At 28.5% G+C, this 18,262-nt stretch overlaps 1 protein-coding gene across 1 annotated transcript in view; it reads left to right on the forward strand.

Annotated features, from left to right (window-relative positions):
* The first annotated feature begins 332 nt into the window (after positions 1-332).
* LOC123262415 (ionotropic receptor 25a) overlaps positions 333-18,262 on the forward strand; it is a 44,135-nt gene continuing 26,205 nt past the window's right edge. The window contains exon 1 of the mRNA XM_044724606.1: positions 333-633. Coding sequence (XP_044580541.1) covers positions 522-633 — 112 coding nt within the window. The 5' untranslated portion in view covers positions 333-521. The remainder of the gene's footprint in view (positions 634-18,262) is intronic.

Here is an 18,262-nt window from a genome sequence, read left to right on the forward strand (position 1 = left end):
GAGCAAATTAAAACTCATAAATAAACATAAAAGCTCGAATCTTTTTCTCCCTAAATCTTCTCTCAACTTTAATAAATACCATTACACATCAGAGACTTTTTCATCTTACATTATATTTTTGATACTTTTTCCTTTAAAAAGTTTCAATTTTCGAGACAAAAAAGCTCACAGAAAAAAAGGTAGCTGAAAGTAGGACAAAATAACAAGGAAAAAAACGAGCTCCTGCGTACTGGTGGAGGTACGTGTCATTTAATAATACGTTAATAAAATAACAATTGTTGGGTAAACAGGAGAGTAGTAATAGACACGTCAGTACGTCAGCCGAAGGACTACTGCTGATAGGCTCAGAGAAGGCTGCCCAGGAAAAGAAGGCGAAGTGGTGGATTGATTGGGTCATCCCCGCGGCAACCGATGGACAAACACGATCAAGCTGGACATCCTGTCAGCAGGGACTCTGGTTTCCGATGCTCAGTCAGGCCGAGTATTTCAATGAGACTTGATGCTCATGTCTATTGACCATCATGAGTAATTGGTATTGGTGGAATTTTATTCTGACTTTTATAGTCGCCGATTGTTCAGTGGTACTCTCCCAACAAAACCAGCAGCCGACAAACCCCAGGCCGCTCAATCTGTGTATGTTACTTTTTTTAATTAGTTTGTCTTTTTTTTATTGTTATTACGACTCGAGGAACTTTATTGATTTTTTTTCGCTAAGCCTTCGTGTGAAAGCTTGCTTTAATTCAAGGTCACTAAGTTTTATTCTGTTGAAGTTGAAAAATTTTAAAACTTTAGAAAATTTATAAGAATATTTTTTTTTTATAATTGTAGATGATTTTTTATAATCATTTTATGGAACTAAAATTATATGGAGCTATTTGTGTTTTTATGTAATTTATATTGAAATTTTATAAGTAACAGGTGATCGATAAATATTGTATTTAATTATAAACATGTTAATATATTTTCTTTCAAGGTCGTTTTCGCGAAATCAATTTTTAAATAATCTTTACACAGTAAAAAAATTTTCGTAAAATTTAACATAAAATTTTGTGTAGATGTTTTTTTTACATAAAATTTATGTTAATTCTACACAAACGGTTTGTATTGATCAATCCATCCATTTTTTAACACACTCAAGTGTTAATTCAAAGTAAAACTACACTTTTTTAATGTTACTGGCCAACCAACACAAAATTTATGTTAAAGAATTCTTCATATATAGTCACGTATGCCACACAAGATAGACATGTAAATGTGATAGATAAAGGGTAATTTATATTAAAACATCCGATAACAGAATTGTAACCTTAAAATTCATTACAAGGTTAATGTCCTTTCTAGTGCGAATCTAGAAGACAGAATAAATTTTAAATTATGAGGAAATAAATAAAATAAGAAAAATTATAAATTTTATGATTATGAATCTAGCAGACACCCGGGAAAAAATGAATTTGCCTAATTATATATAGTTATATATAATCACTTATATATAATTAGACCTGAAAATTGGCCAGATCTGATCATATATAATCATATATAATTATATATAATTATTTCTATAAAAATAAAAAAAATTCACCGTGAGCGGGGATCGAACCGGGGACCTGACGCTTTAAAGACTAACACGCCACCTGTTTACCTACGAGACTTACTGGAAGAGTAAAGCTTGAAATACCTACAACTAATGCAAATCGAATACATAATCGATTTTTATAAGTTAAATTAATTAATACAGTTCCATTATTTCATCCACAAAAAACTATAGTTTAAAAAATTATTAATCATTGGAGTAGCAGACTCTGAGATGAAAACAGAGAATGTTTTATAGTAATCACAAAATGCATATATAATTATATATGATTCATATATAATTAGATATGATTCATATATAATTATATATGATTCATATATAATTAAATATGATTCATATATAATTATATATGATTCATATATAATTATATATGATTCATATATAATTATATATGATTCATATATAGTTATATATGATTCATATATAATTATATATGATTTCCGTATAGTTACACTGATATTGATAGAATGATTTGTTTATATTTAATGAGCTTTATTAACTGTTAATAAGTGATTTCTTAACATAATGGGATTTAATATATATTTATTACCAGTTAATAAATTATTTATTAAATACGATTTATTAAATGTTAATAAATATTTGTTAACAGTTAACAAATATTTATTTAAAATCAAAAGCAAAAATAGCAATTTTCTTTTGACATTTTTTATAACCTGACAGCTGGAATATCAATTAGATATGATCAGATATAATCATATATAGACTTATATATAATCATATATAGCCCTAGATAACTCTGGTCTAATCAGATCTAATTATATATAGATTTATATATAATCATATATAGCCCCAGGTAACTCAGGTCTAATCAGATCTAATTATATATAGATTATATATAATCATATATAGACCTAGATAACTCAGATCTGATTATATACAGTCTTATATAAAATATACATACAATATATTAGTCTATATATGATTATATATATTTTACATAAAAATTTAGATTTAATGATATATAATTCTATATATTCAATATATAATCATATATAAATATATATGATTAGGTAAATTCATTTTTTCCCGGGCATGTTGATTTTTTTTGACAAATTATTTACAAGTTAAAAAATACTTAAAAAAAATTACACGAATAATTCTTCAAATTTTCTACAAGTGAAATTTTTTTTTTTAATTTTTTTGTAATAATTTTTTCATTAAAAAAAATTGTAAAAATTTTCAGATGTCGGCTAACTTAATTTTCATTTATTTTTTTGAATTAGACAAAAAAATAAATAATTGAAATTAATAAATTATTAGAAAATAAACTTACAGTTTTTTTAATTTTCTACATGTGCATTTTTCCTTTAATTTATTATTTTCAATTGCTCATGTATTTTTTTTAATCACAAAATATATATATATTCAAATTATTAGTAAAACTCACATATTTGACAGCTGATCTGAGTAACACAAAGAAAAAGTTACAATCAACACTTTATTTGTGTTATGGATAACATTTAAGTGTGTAGAAATCCGAGAATCAGCCAATGAAAGTTTTAACATATTTTTGTGTTACTTTTAACACAGAATTATGATGATTTCATCAATACAAACAGTATGTGTAGAATTAACATAAATTTTGTGTAAAAAAATCATCTACACAAAATTTTATGTTAAATTTTACGAAAATTTTTTTACTGTGTACCGGTAGTATATGAGAAAAAATTTTATAATTTTATATTGTGTGGTAATCACTTTTATAATACTCAGAAATATTAATAAATAAAAAAAATTCAAATGTGGCGAAAAAAAATGTTAATTAAAAATTTTCTAATTTTTTTTTTCGGTATAAAAAATTCAAATTTTCAACCAAAAAAAATTTTTAATTTTGTAAAAATCAAAAAATTTATATTCATTTAATTTTTAAAACTAAGAAGTTTTACACCAAAATTATTGAATTATTTATTTCTCAAATTTTTAAAATAAAAATTCTTAAAGAGGTACCGTGAAAAATCACTTTTCTTACAATTTTCTTCAATTTTTGAATACGCGTACTTTTAAGTGTCCTCTATACGAATAAATTTTTATTAACATGTATTCCCTATCCTGACCGTAGTTATAGTGAACATTTTATTAAATAACAATCATACTTTTCTTAGGATTTTTTGAAAAACTGAGAATATTTAATTAAAATTATACACTGATAAAAGGATTTGTTTATAGTTAAAAATATTTGTTAATATTTAACAAATCATTTATTAGAGACCACTTTTTAGTCCTTAACAAATATTTCTTAGTATTTAAAAAGATTTATTAATATTTAATAAATGGATATCAGATTTATTAGATACAAACAAATCGTTTTAAATACTAAGAAATATTTGTTTGATACTAAAAAATGGTCTCTAATAAATGATTTGTTAACTATTAACAAATATTTTTTTAATACAAATAAATCCTTCTATCAGTGTAACAAGTATTTTTTATCAAAAATAACATAAAAAATGTTTAAAGTTAGCGACTTTCGATGTTTTACGTGAGTGGAAGTAAGTGAGCAATCTATATATATATATAGGAGACTTTCTATAGATATAAATAGTCACTCATCACGATATCTCTGGAACTATAAGACCTAGAGACTTGAAATTTGGTAGGAATATTCCTTTCGCCGAGTAGAGGTCAGCTAAGAACGGATTTTACGAAATTCCATCGACAAGGGGGGTTGCGGGGGCGTTAACAATGAAAAATTCCCGTTTTTAAACCATAGCTCCTATCGACTCCAAATTTAGTAGGAATCTTCTGTAAGAAATGTAGAAATAATCTATAAATAAATATTACAATATCTCACCCTACAGAGGATTGCGGGGGTGGGTATCAACAATGAAAATTTTTAATTTTCAAGCTATAGCTCCTACAGACTCCAAATTTTGTAGAAATTTTCTGTAAGTGATATAAAAATAATTTATGAACGAATTTTACGATATCCTACCCCACAGAGGATTGCGGGGGTGGGTATCAACAATGAAAATTTTTAATTTTCAAGCTATAGCTCCTACAGACTCTAAATTAGGTAGAAATTTTCTGTTAGAGATGTAGAAATAATATTCGAATGAATTTTAAGATAGCTCACCTCACAGAAGTTTGCGGGGGTGGGTTTTAACAATTAAAATTTTAAATTTCCAAGCTATAGCTTCTATAAGCTCGAAATTTAGTAGAAATCTTCTATATGTGATATAGAAATTATCTAAGAACGGATTTTACAACGATCGAATCAACTCCAATAATGATCGCGGGAGTGGGTGTTTAGAGATCGTCTCAAAATGGATTTCAATGATGTTTACTTCCGATAGGAATTGTAGGGGTGGGTGTTAAAATCTAAAATTTTCATTTTCAAACTGTAACTCCTAAAGACTCCGAATTCGGTGAGAATCTTCGTGTATGATGTCAAATTCAGCTAAGAATGAATTTTATCAAATTCCAACCCCAAAAAGGGATCGCGGGGGCGTTAATAATGAAAACTTTCCGTTTGTAAAATATAGCTCTTATAGACTCCAAATTTGGTAAGAATCTTCTATATATGATTTAGAAATAATTTAAGAGCGGGTTTTATGACAAATCACCCCGAATAAGGATTGCGGGGGTGGGTGTTGACAATAAAAAATCTTCCCTGATAGCCATGCAGAATACAAGTTGGCTTTAGACTGGACTCCAAGTTGTGAAAAATCTACGACTCGAATCTAACGACAGTTTCATTAAACATCTTGTAGTGAAGGAGTTTGAGTGAACCTGCACTGAACTTTGAGACAATGTCTGTTAATGCGGCAGAGTACAAAAATTTTACCATTTGCATTCTACGATCGGTAAATTACCGAAAATTGATGATAGTTTGTCGGTATAAGCCTTATAGCCATCAGAGAAATTCAATCTTATGGCCAATTGTTAATAAATTACAACTACAATTATAATTGTTATTACGATCACTATTATCATTGTTATTTTTACTATTTTTATAATTATTAATAAATTATAAGAAATATATATTAATTCTGAGACCAATGTAATCAATTTTATATATTTGTACAAAATCAAATAAAAAAAATTAACAGTAAATTTATTTTTCATATTTATTTTGCGTATAAATATAACTTTGGTGCTATATTTGCCGTAGGTGAAAAACTTCTTCGAATAAATGTTTTTAACGATAGGAAAAAACATCAGGTTAAAAAATTATCTTTTTCAAATTTATACTTTTCAATTAAAATATAAAAATTTTTATTTAATTTCATTGAGTTACTTATTTATGAGTTATAAGTAATTAATACTTCATCAAATGACTAAGAAAATCGTAGGTTCTTAATTTTATGCATTATCTTTCTTAAAAAATCATATCGAAATAATTGCCTCAAAATTTGTTGTGTTGTAGATTGAACTTTCTGAGTTAAAAACTTGATTGCTAAATATGTCTTCATATTTGTTAGTATTTTAAATGAAAATTGAAGTTTAAAAATTTATACAACTTCAGCTAAAAATTTGTTAAAAATGTTACAGTCTAACTTGACATTATTTTTTACGCAAATCTCATTACAACTTTTAGCTAACCTTCTGCAAATAAAAACTTGTCAACAGCTTTAGTTCAGATGTCGGCGTAGGTTTATTTGAATTTCCTAACCAACTTCACTACAGATTCAATACAGGATTCTGCAGTGAGTGACTTTAAGTGAACTTTGAAACGACTTGGCTAAAATCCCGCCAGTGCAGGTTATTTTACTCAAAGCGTGGCTATCAGGGTTAATTTCTGAAATATAGCTTCTAAAAGCTATAAATTTGATAGGAATCTTTTATATGTCATGTAGAAATCATCTCAAAACGGATTTTAGTAAATTCTACTTCTGACAGGGATTGCGGGGGTGGGTGTTAGAATTTCAAATTTCCATTTCCAAACTGTAACTTCTACAAACTCGAAATTAGGTAGGAATCTTTTATTTGTCATGAGGAGATCATCTCAAAGCAGATTCCAAAGAATTCTACTTCCGATAGGGATTGCGGGGGTGGGTGTTAAAATCTAAAACTTGAATTTCCAAACTGTAACTTCTGCAGACTCTAAATTTGGTAGGAATCTTTTTGTACGATGTCAAATTCAGCTGAGAATGGATTTTCTCGAATTCTAAATCCAAAAGGGATTGCGGGGGCATTAACAATGAAAATCTCTCATTTCCAATCAATAGTTTCTATGGACTCGAAGTTTTGTTGGAATCTTTTATTTATAATGTAGAAATCATCTCGAATATGATTTTACGAAATTCCTCCCCTACATAGGAGTGCGGGAGTGACAATTGTCAAAAAATTCATATTCTTCGAATACAGTTCCTACAGATATAAAATTTGATAGAATCTTAAGAGAAACAGGCAATTACCGGGATGGCCTCCAAGTTCAACGGATTAAATATTTTGCTTTCTTAATAATTATATTTTCTTTCAACAATCGTCTCTTTGGCAGCGGCGAAAAAGTCATTGTAAGGTTTTCAAAATTTAATATTACATGTAGCTATTCGGTCAACGGACTAAGAATTTTACATACATTTTATTTTTATTGATCACATAATCGATAAATTGTTCTTATTACGGGATCGCAGGAATATAACAGATTAAAATCAATGCATGTTCTAAACACTTGAGGTATGGAAAAGAAATTTGGCTACTTATTATAAGAAAATTTATAAAAACCATGCACAAATAATTTTCTATGAATAATTGATGTCACGGAGGAATTTTTAATCAAAGGCAAAATTAGTCGCACTTTAAGCTAGAAAGATTTCAACTACAATTATGAGACCTGCAATAACTTTAACTGAAACTTTCAATGCTCATTTCAAATTTTTTTCTTCGTGTCAATTGATATTCATTTTTGGAAGAAAGATACAGGAATGTTATAGTGATTGCACATTGAAAGTTACAATGCATTTTAGCTAGAATAATCACATGGATAAAAAATACAGGCCAATCCGATGGAATTTGGAATCTGTGCAAGTCAAAACAATACTCCAATTAAATTTCAAGTCTAGATCTAAAAATACAATTCTATAAAGTGCCCAGCGGAGCGGGCGGGTAACAGCTAGTAGTCTATAAAGAGAGGCAGCACTAGTGCATGAGAAAGAAACCAAAAGCTATAACCTATTAGTACTTTTTTCTTGCCGTGGAACCTCCTTCATTAACAATAAGGTCGTAACAAATATTAATTTGAAAAACAAAAATAAGGAACGTGTTTTTTATTTTTGAACCTAATTTTAGAAAAAAAAATATAAAAAAATTATTAGAAGTCATTATCATTTAAGGGGTTAGGGGTAGTCAGAGACAAAAAAATGAGAATTTTTTTTTGCCAGTAAATCATTTTACTTTATAAAAGTAATAGTATGGCATCATTACACTATGTTTTGACTTGACTTTACGAAAATTAAAAAAAAAAAAATTCATAATTTCAAAAGTTATGGCTGTTTGTATTGACTCAGTCCTAATAAAAGGTACTTGCGGTGACCATCATAAATTCTTGGAGATTCATCTAAAATCAATCGAACAAAAAAAATAGTTTTATTAATAGATGATTATCTATGCCTTATTATGGCCATAATTTATAGCTAAGTTTGTCATTAAAGACAAATTTGGGAACTGGGGAAATAAAGGATAAAGGGGGGAGGAGGGACCTTACTCAGTAGGAATTTTTTCGGTAACCGAAAAAATAATTCAGACAGCCCAGACCGGGACTCGAACCCGGATCGATTGGTTACGCGCCAAAGGCTCTACCGGTCAAGCTATCCGAGACATTGTCCGTAACTACCATTCAGTCACCTAATAAGACCTACCGAGTAATAAACACCACCGTCTATCTTACGGTAAAGAGCCATAATATAATCTTGTGCCTGATCAAAGCTTTTTTTTTTTTTTTTGAAAATTAACAAAATGGCGGCCGTAGGAAAATTTTCTCTAGATTTTCGGAAAAAGACCAACAAATTTTTGAAAAAAAAAATCCTTCGATCAGGCACTAGTTTTTCATGTTTTTTAAAAGCAGTATAAATTTCATTGAAATCCAATCAGCGGTTTTCGAGTTACAGTGGTCACCAGTTCAAAAAACATAGTTTTGAGAAAAACGCATTTAAAATTTTACACTCTCGAGAGCTACCTACTCTCGAGCGTTCTGCTGCCCGAGCGCCTTTTGTTATTTGTCGAATAACTCGAAAAGTATTTGGTCGGATTCTCTTAAAATTTTCAAAAAATATTTTTAAAATATTATACTTAAAAAAAATTAAAATTTTGTCATTCTTATAAATAGTACAGTACTATTGAATTTTGCAACTATGTTATTAAATCATTCAGAATTATTAACTTCCTTAAAATATGATGATGTTAGTCTTGTATATTTAATATTGTTATACGTGTACTTTATTATAAAAATTATGTATATTATTGTCATTCGGCTAGTTTGCCTTGACATAAAAATTGAATAAATAAATAAATGAAAAAAAATCGATTTTTTGAAAATTCTGACTACCCCTAACCCCTTAATTTACGTTCAAAAAAAATTCTATAAATTTTTCCAAAATTATGAAGGCATGTTTATTTAAAATAATTCATCAGTTTTGGCCATGTGAAATTTACTACTTTTCCAATAAAATGTAAATTTAACATTTTTTCCACATACTAAATTTTTATTTTTTGCAATATAAATTTAACAGATTTTTTTGTAGTCTTGACAGGACTTTCTTCCGTATAGATTCTCAACTTGTAAATATCAACATTAAGAATAAAAATTTTGCCATTCTCTTAGAAAATTTCAGGATTATTTGAAAAAAAAAAAAATGTTAACTTTTTCAATACAATTAGTCTAAATGATATTTATAGTATATTACACTATTAGGGCAGAAAGTTTGAGATTTCTGCACTGCGCGCCATGATGCCCGAGGCGTAGCCGAGGGCATCACGGCGCGCAGTTCAGAGCTCGCAAACTTCTGCCCGTGTAGTGTTAGGGTGTCCGTTATTTCCCGTTGATTTTTTTTTTCGCGATCGCTCCCTTGATTTTTAGTTCTTGGCCCAAAAAAAAATGTCTTACACAAATAAGCTCTTAATTACCAAATTGAACCGTGCCGAAGTCGAGTTACATTTCCCATTTAAATAACATGGGAATTTGGAACTTTTTGCAATTATTTTTTTTTCTTCAAAAAAAATGTCACCACGATTATGATCGGTGCATATTCTGATGAGAAATTGAATGCTCTACAAAAAAGTTCTCTTATAATTTTTCGATAAAATCATTCCTTTAGAAGTTATTTGTGGTTAAAGTTGTGTTTATAGTTATTATCATAGTTTTGCAGTCTTGCTGTAAAGTTTTTTGTGTTATAATCATTTATTTTATCTATAAATGTTCCAAAAATTTTATCAAAATGATTAATAGTTACATTAACGTTAACAATACGATGTATTGAATACATTTTTAATAATATTGCCGCTTATTTGTATTTTTTCTGTCTCTATTCACATTTATTTGTTAAGCAATTTTTAGTTGCATTATTAGAGTGCCAATGAAATCAAATTTTATAAACCAGTTGCATTTCACCATGCACGCTATATGTCAAAAGCGATTTATTCGCTGAAAATATATATTTTTCGGGACATTTTCGAGTTAGATCTTGAAACGCAACAAAATCTTTTGGATATTTGTTCATTCATAGTATTTATTTATGTATCATTTTGGTTTTTGGCATCTCTTGCAGCATCAGCTCTATACCAAGATATAAATTATATAAAGACTGTATCATTACAGAAGGACCGTTAAGAAAATTTCTGAGGCAGTATTGCACAAATTCAAAAACCATCTGTGGTGTTTAACTGGTGAAAAAGCTGATTTGACTTTTTTCGATTCAAATACATAACTTCACGTAAATCGAAAAATGATTAAGACAGTTGGGTTCTGCAAGGCATATTCCAAGAAAATTATGAAATTTTTTTTATCGAAAGATAAATATATGAACAATTCACTACCAAAATTTCAGATCGATTCACCACACCGTTTTTGAGAAATTACACAGTAAAAAAATTTTCGTAAAATTTTCGTATAACAATATTAAATATACAAGACTAACATCATCATATTTTAAGGAAGTTAATAATTCTGAATGATTTAATAACATAGTTGCAAAATTCAATAGTACTGTACTATTTATGAGAATGACAAAATTTTAATTTTTTTTAAGTATAATATTTTAAAAATATTTTTTGAAAATTTTAAGAGAATCCGACAAAATACTTTTCGAGTTATTCGACAAATAACAAAAGGCGCTCGGGCAGCAGAACGCTCGAGAGTAGGTAGCTCTCGACAGTGTAAAATTTTAAATGCGTTTTTCTCAAAACTATGTTTTTTGAACTGGTGACCACTGTAACTCGAAAACCGCTGATTGGATTTCAATGAAATTTATACTGCTTTTAAAAAACATGAAAAACTAGTGCCTGATCGAAGGATTTTTTTTTTCAAAAATTTGTTGGTCTTTTTCCGAAAATCTAGAGAAAATTTTCCTACGGCCGCCATTTTGTTAATTTTCAAAAAAAAAAAAAAAAGCTTTGATCAGGCACAAGATTATATTATGGCTCTTTACCGTAAGATAGACGGTGGTGTTTATTACTCGGTAGGTCTTATTAGGTGACTGAATGGTAGTTACGGACAATGTCTCGGATAGCTTAACTGGTAGAGCCTTTGGCGCGTAACCAAACGATCCGGGTTCCAGTCCCGGTCTGGGTTGTCTGAATTATTTTTTCGGTTACCGAAAAAATTCCTACTGAGTAAGGTCCCTCCTCCCCCCTTTATCCTTTATTTCCCCAGTTCCCAAATTTGTCTTTAATGACAAACTTAGCTATAAATTATGGCCATAATAAGGCATAGATAATCATCTATTAATAAAACTATTTTTTTTGTTCGATTGATTTTAGATGAATCTCCAAGAATTTATGATGGTCACCGCAAGTACCTTTTATTAGGACTGAGTCAATACAAACATCCATAACTTTTGAAATTATGAATTTTTTTTTTTTTAATTTTCGTAAAGTCAAGTCAAAACATAGTGTAATGATGCCATACTATTACTTTTATAAAGTAAAATGATTTACTGGCAAAAAAAAATTATTAAAAATTCTCATTTTTTTGTCTCTGACTACCCCTAACCCCTTAAATGATAATAACTTCTAATAATTTTTTTATATTTTTTTTCTAAAATTAGGTTCAAAAATAAAAAAAACGTTAGTTTTAAGTCGCTAACTTTAAACATTTTTTATGTTATTTTTGATAAAAAATACTTGTTATAATTCTAATTAAATATTCTCAGTTTTTCAAAAAAATCCTAAAAAAAGTATGATTGTTATTTAATAAAATGTTCACTATAACTACGGTCAAGATAGGGAATACATGTTAATAAAAATTTATTCGTATAGAGGACACTTAAAAGTACGCGTATTCAAAAATTGAAGAAAATTGTAAGAAAAGTGATTTTTCACGGTACCTCTTTAAGAATTTTTATTTTAAAAATTTGAGAAATCAATAATTCAATAATTTTGGTGTAAAACTTCTTAGTTTTAAAAATTAAATGAATATAAATTTTTTGATTTTTACAAAATTAAAAATTTTTTTTGGTTGAAAATTTGAATTTTTTATACCGAAAAAAAAATTAGAAAATTTTTAATTAACATTTTTTCGCCACATTTGAATTTTTTTTTATTTATTAATATTTCTGAGTATTATAAAAGTGATTACCACACAATATAAAATTATAAAATTTTTTCTCATATACTACCGGTACACAGTAAAAAAATTTTCGTAAAATTTAACATAAAATTTTGTGTAGATGATTTTTTTACACAAAATTTATGTTAATTCTACACATACTGTTTGTATTGATGAAATCAACATAATTCTGTGTTAAAAGTAACACAAAAATATGTTAAAACTTTCATTGGCTGATTCTCGGATTTCTACACACTTAAATGTTATCCATAACACAAATAAAGTGTTGATTGTAACTTTTTCTTTGTGTTACTCAGATCAGCTGTCAAATATGTGAGTTTTACTAATAATTTAAATATATATATATTTTGTGATTAAAAAAATACATGAGCAATTGAAAATAATAAATTAAAGGAAAAATGCACATGTAGAAAATTAAAAAAACTGTAAGTTTATTTTCTAATAATTTATTAATTTCAATTATTTATTTTTTTGTCTAATTCAAAAAAATGAATGAAAATTAAGTTAGCCGACATCTGAAAATTTTTACAATTTTTTTTAATGAAAAAATTATTACGAAAAAAATAAAAAAAAAAAATTTCACTTGTAGAAAATTTGAAGAATTATTCGTGTAATTTTTTTTAAGTATTTTTTAACTTGTAAATAATTTGTCAAAAAAAATCAACATGTCTGCTAGATTCATAATTATAAAATTTATAATTTTTCTTATTTTATTTATTTCCTCATAATTTAAAATTTATTCTGTCTTCTAGATTCGCACTAGAAAGGACATTAACCTTGTAATGAATTTTAAGGTTACAATTCTGTTATCGGATGTTTTAATATAAATTACCCTTTATCTATCACATTTACATGTCTATCTTGTGTGGCATACGTGACTATATATGAAGAATTCTTTAACATAAATTTTGTGTTGGTTGGCCAGTAACATTAAAAAAGTGTAGTTTTACTTTGAATTAACACTTGAGTGTGTTAAAAAATGGATGGATTGATTAATACAAACCGTTTGTGTAGAATTAACATAAATTTTATGTAAAAAAAACATCTACACAAAATTTTATGTTAAATTTAACGAAAATTTTTTTACTGTGTAATTTTCGAAATTGCATCATTTATACGCAGAGGTATAGAGAGATGGTAAAGTTAGTATGAAATCTTCCATACCACTCGAGTGATGCAAATAATTTCATACTATAGTATATAACTTCATACTATAGTATATAACTTCACATATAAAAGTTATATAACTTCACGATCTTTCTATACCTTTGCGTGTAAATGTTGCGATTTCGAAAATTCATTGCTTAAAAACAATGTGGTGAATTGATCTGAAATTTTGGTGGTAAATCATTAATATAATTATCTTTCAATAAAAATCATAATTTTCTTGAAATATGTCTTGCAGGATCCAACTACGTTAAATTATTAAAATGTGATGAAAATTTCGATTTTGATTCCCCCTGAACGCTATATAGTTAATGCAGATAATGAAATTATCAATTCAAAAAAAAAAGATATTGATTTCTTTCTTAAATAAATTAATTTTTATTAATTCAAATTCGATGAAAATTTTTTTTTTTGATTCAACATAAATAAAAAATTGCTAGAGATTAACTTTGAGACATGAGCCACCAATAATGATTGTTTGGAAGGATTAGACATTGTTAATAATCTACAATTGTTAACGATGTAGCCGAAAGAGCGCTTCGATGAACTCAAAAATACATCAACAATTTAACGCATAAAAAGAACAAAAACAATATTTAGTGCAAATTATTCATGAAAACAAAACAAATAAAGTCATAAATACTTATCATAATGCGACTAAAAATTGCTTAACAAATAAATGTGAATAGAGACAGAAAAAATACAAATAAGCGGCAATATTATTAAAAATGTATTCAATACATCGTATTGTTAACGTTACTGTAACTATTAATCATTTTGATAAAATTTTTGGAACATTTATAGATAAAATAAATGATTATAAGACAAAAAAACTTTATAGCAAGACTGCAAAACTATGATAATAACTATAAACACAACTTTAACCACAAATAACTTCTAAAGGAATGATTTTATCGAAAAATTATAAGAGAACTTTTTTGTAGAGCATTCAATTTCTCATCAGAATATGCACTGATCATAATCGTGGTGACATTTTTTTTGAAGAAAAAAAAATAATTGCAAAAAGTTCCAAATTCCCATGTTATTTAAATGGGAAATGTAACTCGACTTCGGCACGGTTCAATTTGGTAATTAAGAGCTTATTTGGGTAAGATATTTTTTTTTAGGTCAAGAACTAAAAATCCAGGGGGCGATCGCGAAAAAAAAGTCAACTTGGGAAATAACGGACACCCTAGACTGTAGTGTATACTATTTTTCTTTATAGCCGGTCGAAAGTAGGGGAACCTGGGGCACAAAGGTCCCCTGGGGCACGACGACCCCTAAAAATTAGGGAAAAATTTTTTTTTTAATTTCCCTTAAGTTACGACCTCTGTAATGTTTTTATGATATTTTGTGATATTTTTATGATATTTTGGGCCAATATGTGATATGTGGGGCATAATGGACCACTCGAAAAAAAATTGTAACGAAAAAATTTTTTTTTTTAAATTGTGATAAATTTGTGGTAAAATGAATCAGAAAAAATTTAATTAAACTGAAAAATTTTACAAAAATTTAGTCATACAGGGGAATAATGTTACACGACAGTCCCTGGCATAACGGCCCCTCTCATAAATTAGGTATAAATTTTTTTTCCATTTTCCGTCAAGTTATGACCTTTATGATGTTTTTATGATATTTCGGGCCAGTCTGTTATACGTGAGGCATAATGGATCACTCTAAAAAAATGACAAATTTAAAGAATTCATTATTTTAGGCCTTTTCAGGTCAATGAATCAGAATGAATTTAATTAAACTGAAAAATTTAATGAAAAGTTGAATTATATAGCTTATAAAAATTGAAAACACAAATTTTTGAAATTAAAATAGTAATAATTATATTATTAATTATTGATCACGGTATCCTCTGCACCAGACAGAAACCTAATCTTGAAAATTTATTTGAATTCCTCCAAGAATGTCTTTTTTCTTTTTACGCAATTCATATTTCTAATTTTGACTTGACAAAAATATAAAAATCCTGGTTTAAGATATTACGTATTTTAAAAGCCCAACCTGAAAACTCAACCTGTGATTTCAATCAATGTAAACTAATGTAACCAATTCATTGCTAAAGAACATGTATATTTTCTCTTGTACGTGGGTTCAAAACCTTTGAGTGCAATAAAAGAAATTAATTATATTTTTAACTATTATCTATTTAAAACTAATTAACAGCTTAAAAATGAAATTTATAATAATTTTTTAAGACATTAACAAAATTAAACTTTGAATAAAGCATGAAATATAAATGTTCGATGATTAGGAAATCACATCGAGATATTTTAATGAATATACGATTATTCGTAATGATCACAGACATATTCGTCAGAATAATCTTCGTCAATACCTGCGCAAAAATCATAAGACCATTTATTACAATTTTTACATTGAATCCATGACTCTGAGGACTCTGAGGAAATTCCATAGCAATAAAGACAATGGCAATCATCATTTTTATGTTTTAAATGTTTTTTTTTTCAAATTTTTGATTTTGATTTTGTTTTATTTTGTTTAATTAAAGTCTTTTTTTTTTTGCTTCATGTTGATTTTTTTTTCTGCGAGTTCTCGGTGATACTCAAGACTCGTAAGAATCGTGGTTTTCCCTCGACGCCGTTTTCTGGGAGGAGAATCTCTAGATTTTGATGGTAATAGCTTTAGTAAAAAAAAATTTTTTGATTTTTTGCGAATTTTCGACTGATTTGTTCGAAATAGATGGAAAATAAATAAATTTGATGGTTAAAAGCCACAAAATGAAAAAATTGGCTTAAGGGGGCCGTCGTGCCCCAGGCTCCCTACGTAAAATATTTCATTTACTGTATCGAAAAAAAATTGATGCCTGCCCCCGACATTTGCGGCACAAGCGAAGCGAGTGCTGCTGATCGGGGGAGGGGGGGGGGGCAGGCATCAAATAAAAAAAAATTAATGTAAAATCAAATAAAAAATAATTAAAAAACATTTTTTTTTTAATTTTTAGATTAAATGAAACTGAAATTTCTTGAATTCAACAAACATAATAAAGATTATTCTCGGTTAAAAATGAAAAAAAAAAACGAGCATATTATCTGAAAATTAACAATAATTAATAAAAATCAAATTAAATTGTTGTTACTGCGTACATTTTTCTAAATAATTCATTAATTAAATAAAGTTGATCCATTTTACATACGTCACTGTCAAACTGAATCTCAGTACAGTACAACCTGGTTATAAGTTACATCGGCTGATCTACTCACTCTTACGACAGTTATATTTTTATCTATATCTCTATCTATATATGAAATATTTCATGTAAGTAGAAAAAAGAAAGAAATATAACCAAGTTGTACTGTACCATCAATCGTAAATGATCAACGTAAACAAAACATAGTTAGTAACAAATGACTAATGTCAGTCGCGATAGCAAAAGCATTTGCTCCCGCTGTTATAGAAGGCGAATGTGTAGCTTAATCAATCCACGAATTTTTAACTTTCTGCCGTGAAATAGGTGCAAAAGATGCGTACTTTCGACCGAGGTATAAAGAAAAATTATTTAAATGTAATGATAAAAATAATTTTGCACATTTTGAGATGACCAAAAATAGTATATTACACACCTAGGGAAGTAAAGTAAGAAATGTCTCAGATCACATGTAATTGTCGGCCGAGGCGAAGCCGAGGTTGACAAACATGTGATCTGAGGCTTTCTTATTTACTTCCCGTGGAGTGTATACTATTTTTTTGCTCGACGAAGGCAGAAAGCGGCACTTTCGTTTAGCGCAGCGGGCCGAAAGTTGACGCTTTCTGCCCGTCGAGCAAAAAAATTATTTTCGTTAAAGAAAAAATTTTTATCACATCTCTGACTATGCAAGTCTGATCAGATCTATCCCGGAAAAAAATGATCAGACCTGACCATGCCTGTTCATGTATGATCAGGCCTGAAATTAGACATGGTCATGCCTGCTCATGTCGGAAGCGTCAAATACGCTCAGGCCTGTTCATGTTTGATCAGACATGTTCATGTCTGAAGGGTTAAATACGCTCAGGTCTGATCATGCCTGTTCATGTTTGATCAGACATGTTCATGTCTGAAGGGTTAAATACGCTCAGGTCTGATCAGGCCTGTTCATGTCTGAAGGGTTAAATACGCTCAGGTCTGATCATGCCTGTTCATGTTTGATCAAACATGTTCATGTCTGAAGGGTTAAATACGCTCAGGTCTGATCAGGCCTGTTCATGTCTGAAGGGTTAAATACGCTCATGTCTGATCAGGCCTGTCCATGCCTGTTCATGTCTGAAGCGTTAAATACGCTCAGGCCTAATCATGCCTGTTCATGTCTGTTCATGACTGTCCATGTCCGTTCATCCCTGTTCATGTCTGTTCATGACTGTCCATGTCCGTTCATCCTTGTTCATGTCTGAAGCGTTAAGCATTTAGCGTTTATGTCTGAAGCTAAGTTCCCCTTCTCCTCATAGTATGGACTATACATTGAAACTGCAATTTTTACTGTTTGAAACTGTAATTTTTTAAGATGAGAAAGTCGTTATTTACTATAGTAACAGCTGCTAATCACTTATTTTCAATATTAAATTATATGTTGTAACTTTTACATTTTCTATATTAAGTTCTGTAATATTTATATTTTTGCCACCCCGATGTCCGCTTTATTGTTTGAAACTATAAAAATTAACTGGAATCCGAGTGAATTTCACAGTTTACTTTTTTCCGTATACGATAATGATACCGAAGTTATACTGCAATTTTGCCGCGTTTATACGGA

The sequence above is a fragment of the Cotesia glomerata genome, linkage group LG4 (assembly GCF_020080835.1).
Source record: "Cotesia glomerata isolate CgM1 linkage group LG4, MPM_Cglom_v2.3, whole genome shotgun sequence".
Lineage (NCBI taxonomy): Eukaryota > Metazoa > Arthropoda > Insecta > Hymenoptera > Braconidae > Cotesia > Cotesia glomerata.